We start from the raw sequence: 5,246 nt of genomic DNA, 5'->3' as shown, positions 1-5,246 counted from the left end.
AAAGACAAAGTCCATTTAGATGCGAGTGGGAACGGAGTGAGAGGGGCCATTTTGACTTTCTAGTTAAAGGAAATAACTGGTCTGACGGGGTCTGGGAGCCGAAGTACCCAGGTACGGCCGCCCACCCTGGGACTAGCGGGTAACTGGCTGGTGGTCTTGAGGCCCGCTCTGCGTAGCGGGAGACACTGGCAGGCACATGTTGGCGTCTGGTTTGGTGTTCATCAGACCTCTTTGTAGAGACTGAAGTCCGTCTCTGCGTGGTGCCAGGGTCTAGATCAAAATATGTTAGTTTTCCAGAGCTGTTAAGTGGAGGGACCTCAGGACCTCTTTCAGGTGTGACTTGTGGGAAGATTGCATGGCTTGGAGTGATGGGAAGGCTGGAGAGGGGTTGAAACCTCGGCCGTGTGTCTGAGGGCAGCCATAGTGTGACGGTGAGGAGTGCTGGGAGGGGTAGAGGACTTTCAAAATGTGTAGGAACTTTAGAAGGTCATTCTATTCACTCCTGTTCACTCCATTCCCCATAAGCCATTCCAGCAATCAGTGGTCTGAAACTTAAGCTGCGGCTTTTTTTTGTCCATGTGCTGAGTTCCACAACTGAAAGCATCTAAAAACAATTTTACTCCTAAATTTGGAGTTGCTATGCTTGTAAAGAAAACAGAAATGAGGGGCCAGATCAAAGGGTATGGGAGAATCAGCATTTCAGGCACACTCAGGAAGATCTGCACTTGATTCTTATTGGAAGGAGAAATGGTTTACTGGGTTGGGATCTGGATATAGTCTTACCACTGCTTTTTCCCATCTCTTAGGGTCTAAGGATAACTCTGGGACCATGACAGCCATGACTCTCACAGATGATCCCAGATTTCTGCATTCTGGGCAATGTCAGGTGCCACTGAACTTGATCTGACACGCTTTCCCTAGAGGATGGCCAAGGGGCTCTTGGTGACCTATGCCCTCTGGGCTGTAGGGGGCCCTGCTGGGCTCCACCACCTGTACCTGGGGCGGGACAGTCATGCACTGCTCTGGATGCTTACCCTGGGGGGTGGTGGGCTGGGCTGGCTCTGGGAATTCTGGAAGCTCCCAAGCTTTGTAGCTCAGGCCAACAGAACCCAGGGGCAGAGGCAGAGATCGGAAGGGAGGACACCCCCTCTGAGTCTTACTCGCTTTGTCGCCCAGATGATAGTGGGCATCTATTTTGGCCTGGTGGCTCTCATTGGCCTTTCTTTCATGGCCAACTTCTATATTGTGGGCCTTCCACTGGCAGTTGGCTTAGGGGTCTTGCTGGTGGCTGCTGTTGGCAACCAGACCACAGACTTTAAGAATACTCTAGGGGCAGCATTTCTTACTTCCCCTCTCTTCTATGGCCGCCCCATAGCCATTCTGCCCATTAGCTTGTCTGCCAGCATTACAGCCCAGAAGCATCGCCGCTATAAAGCTTCCATTGGGTCAGAGACGCTCAGCATTCGGCTCTATCGTCTGGGCCTGGCTTACCTGGCTTTCACAGGTCCACTAGCCTACAGCGCCTTTTGCAACACAGCTGCCACCCTCAGCTACGTAGCAGAAACCCTTGGCTCCTTCTTGAGTTGGTTCAGATTCTTTCCCCTCATTGGCCCCCTCATGGAGTGTGTCCTCCTTCTGCCTTACCGGGGCTGGAGGCTGCTGATGGGGGATCCTCGCTTCAGCAGCAGCAACTTCCAGGAGTGGGAGAAGCTCTATAAGTTTGTTAGCAGTTTTCAGGATGAGAAGCGCCAGCTGGCTTACCAGGTAAGGCCTTGTTCCCTCTCTTTCCTGGCTGGGGCAGCTCTGGGAGTTCAGCTAAGCTTTATTGGAAATGATGCAGCCTTATGTGGAAGTACTGTTTTCATGTCTGCTGGGTCGGGCCCTAGAAGGCTGTCCTGGTTTCTTTGGGCTTCTGTGTGCAATGGGTGAAGGTACAGAGGCTCTAACAGTGAGTGGGAAAAGGATACATATATACTGTTTAACTTTTATTGAGACATATATAAAGTATATAAAGTTTATGTACTTATACATTTATGTAACCACCACTCAAATCTCAGAGGGAACCTCTATTCTGACTTTTGTTACCATAGATTAGTTTTGCCCATTCTTGAATTTCAGATAAATGGAATCATTCAGTATGTACTCTTTTATGTCTGACTTCTTTCTTTTTAAAATTAACTTATTTTTGTTTTATTTATCTTTTATTTTTATTTATATCATATATATGATATATATATGATATATATATATTTTTATTTATATATGATATATATTATATATATACGATATATGATATATATATTTTTTATTTATTTATATTATTTTTGTTTTATTTATCTTTTATTTTTATATCATATATATGATATATATATCATATATATCATTTATCACATATATATCATATATATGATATATATATCATATATATGATATAAATAAAATAAAAGATAAATAAAACAAAAGTTAATTTTATACATATATAAAATTTTATTTTTTTTAAGTAGGCTCCACTCCCAACGTGGGCCTTGAACTCATAACCCTGAGATTCAAAGTCACACGCTCTACCAACTGAGCCAGCTAGACACGCCATGTCTGAATTCTTTCATTCAACATTATGTTTGTGGGATTTATTCATACTATTGCATGCAGATAAATTGTTTCCATTGTTGCATAGTATCCCATTGTATGAATATACTACACATTATCTATCCACTCCATTGTCTGTGGACATTTGGATTAGTTCCAGTTTGGGACCATTCTGATCAAATTGCTGTGAACATTCTCGTATGTGTCTTTGGTGGATATATATGCTTATTTCTCTTGCAAGGAGGAGACCTTTGTCAGGGATGTGAAGTCCCAGTTTAGAAAATGGGCTGCTGTGATTCAAGGCAAATCTTGGTTCTTGCCATGAGATCCAGGCTAGCCCATGCTGGAATTCTAATCTGAGGCTCTGGGCCTTTCTCTCAGGCCAGTAGAAGCTAACTCCAGAGATAGCACAGCCTGATTTAGCAAAGAAGCAGGAGAGGCTCAGGTGCTCTGAAACTTAGGGAATTCTAATTCGTCAGCTTCTGTTTCCCTAAGGTTTTGAGTCTCTCAGAGGGAGCAACAAATGAAGAAATACATCAAAGATATCGGGAGCTAGTAAAGATCTGGCACCCTGACCACAACAGGCACCGGACCGAGGAGGCTGAGAGGCATTTCCTGGACATTCAGGCTGCATATGAAGTCTTGAGTCAGCCCAGAAAGCCCAGGGGATCCTGGAGGTGAGAAGAAATTTCCCCTTGGGGATGGACTCTTTCTGGCAGAACGAAGCAGCTTGTCCCAGCCCAGATTTGCCTACTCGGGTCATCCCAATAGCGTTAAAGAAACTGTCCTCTTGCAGTGGGGGTGACAACAACTTAAAGGTGTAAGAAAGCTTTTGTGGTAGAAGAATGTATTTATGTTGCAAATTTCTGAATTCTCATTATTGTATTCCTGAAAATTTCTTCTTAAAATCAGATAGTGAAATGAAAGGCATATTATAAAAACCGGTAAAATATCTTTTAGAGAATATACTACCATGCTCTGCCCTGGTACGCTGATGAGTGATGGAGGAAGGTTGTTTTATCAATTTCTTCCCTTCCCTCCCCTTTCCTCCCCTTCCCTCCCCTCCTCTCCCCTCCTCTTTGTTTCCTTTTCTTTCTTTCTTTCTTTCCTTCTTTCATTCTCTCTCTCTCTCTTCTTTCTTTCTTTCTTTTTCTCTTTCTTTCCCAGAGTTAGGAGATTTGAAGGAAAAATATGAAGGTTCTACCATTTCACAAGCTGTCCTGTGCAGAAGGGATCTGATTTATTCTACAGATTACCAATGGGTAAGAGAGGGGTTAAATTTAAAAATTTCAGAAAAATATCTTTTTTTTTTTTAGAGATGTTATTTATTTATTTGACAGACAGAGATCACAAGTAGGCAGAGAGAGAGGAGGAAGCTGGCTCCCCACAGAGCAGAGAGCCCCATGCGGGGCTCGATCCCAGGACCTGGGATCATGACCTGAGCCGAAGGCAGAGGCTTTAACCACTGAGCCACCCAGGCGCCCACAGAAAAATATCTTAATTCCATTTATAGGAGAGCTTTACTAGGAGCTACACTTTTCCCAAGAAGGAACAAGCTGCCATGGGGTGGGGATAGCACTCCCATCACAAACTTCTCTGCTTAATGAAGTATTGTAGAGAGCCCTCAGATTTTACGTGGGTGGTTGGACTGGCTGAGTTCTCAGGTGTCCCCCAGACTCGGGGTATGACTCTGAACTACATACTCCGCTGCCTAGGAGCCTACAGTCTGGTGGGGGATATAGCATATACAACGGACACAGATTTCAAAGTTCGCCTCCTTCAGTGTTTTGAACTAAGTGTCATAAGAAGCATAATAGAGTGTACTGGAACATTGGAGAAGGGACAGATGACATTGTTTTATGGGGACTCATGGGAAAATTCATGATTTAAAAAAAAAATTTTTTTAAGATTTTATTTATTTATTTGACAGAGAGCGATCACAAGTAGGTAGAGAGGCAGGCAGAGAGAGGGGAAGCAGGCTCCCATTGAGCAGAGAGCCTGATTCAGGGCTCGATCCCAGGACCCCAAGACCATGATCGGAGCTGAAGGCAGAGGCTTAACCACTGAACCACCCAGGCACCCCAAAATTCATGATTTTATATCTCATATGCCTTTATGGGGACTTTGGGGAAACCCTAGGGAACCAGGAGCATGTCAACAGGGTCTTATTTCATTCCTATATAACCAGCCAAGTGTGGAAGAAACAGTCTAGGATACACAGGGACACTGGAGAACAGGAATGTGATGTTAAAATTCTAAACCTTCACTCTAGCTTTCTTGCTTTTCTTTTGTGTTTGTGTACATGCCTCAAGCTTTTTATTTTTTTCCTTTTTTTCCTGGAAATTAATACTGAGTAGGGTATATATATTTTTTAAAAAGTAGAATTATTTTGGCTAGTATTTCTTGCAGACTAAAACAAAATATGGTTTGATCAATGGAGAAGAATGAAATTTGTAGATTTTTTTCTTTGTATTCATATATTAAAAAAATAAAAAAATTTTGTCAATGAATTTATATGCTATGATTTTAAGACCAAATTAACTTTTACATCTTTTTAAAGTTGCCAAAAATTGATACACTTCTTCTGAAAAACACAATTTGTCAGATTATCACATGGAATTTTAATGAGGCATTTTCATAGGGTATTGATTAGTAACTTA

General features: G+C 42.7%; 1 protein-coding gene across 2 annotated transcripts; it reads left to right on the top strand.

Annotated features, from left to right (window-relative positions):
• Positions 1-3,550, top strand: DNAJC22 (DnaJ heat shock protein family (Hsp40) member C22). Of its 2 annotated transcripts, none has more exons than XM_032876867.1 (3): positions 1-111; positions 807-1,764; positions 3,066-3,154. In XM_032876867.1, the coding sequence occupies exons 2-3, from the start codon at positions 925-927 to the stop codon at positions 3,078-3,080; spliced, it is 855 nt and encodes a 284-aa protein (XP_032732758.1). In that variant the 5' UTR covers positions 1-111; positions 807-924; the 3' UTR covers positions 3,081-3,154. The 2 variants fall into 2 exon arrangements, with proteins under 2 accessions (XP_032732758.1, XP_032732757.1); XM_032876866.1 differs by having other exon boundaries at positions 4-111; positions 3,082-3,550.
• The last annotated feature ends 1,696 nt before the right edge of the window (positions 3,551-5,246 follow it).

This window comes from Lontra canadensis, unplaced genomic scaffold (genome assembly GCF_010015895.1).
Source record: "Lontra canadensis isolate GAN:19392208 unplaced genomic scaffold, GSC_riverotter_1.0 scaffold59, whole genome shotgun sequence".
In the NCBI taxonomy this organism is placed as follows: Eukaryota; Metazoa; Chordata; class Mammalia; order Carnivora; family Mustelidae; genus Lontra; species Lontra canadensis.
This window is presented reverse-complemented; position numbering and strand designations above follow the sequence as displayed.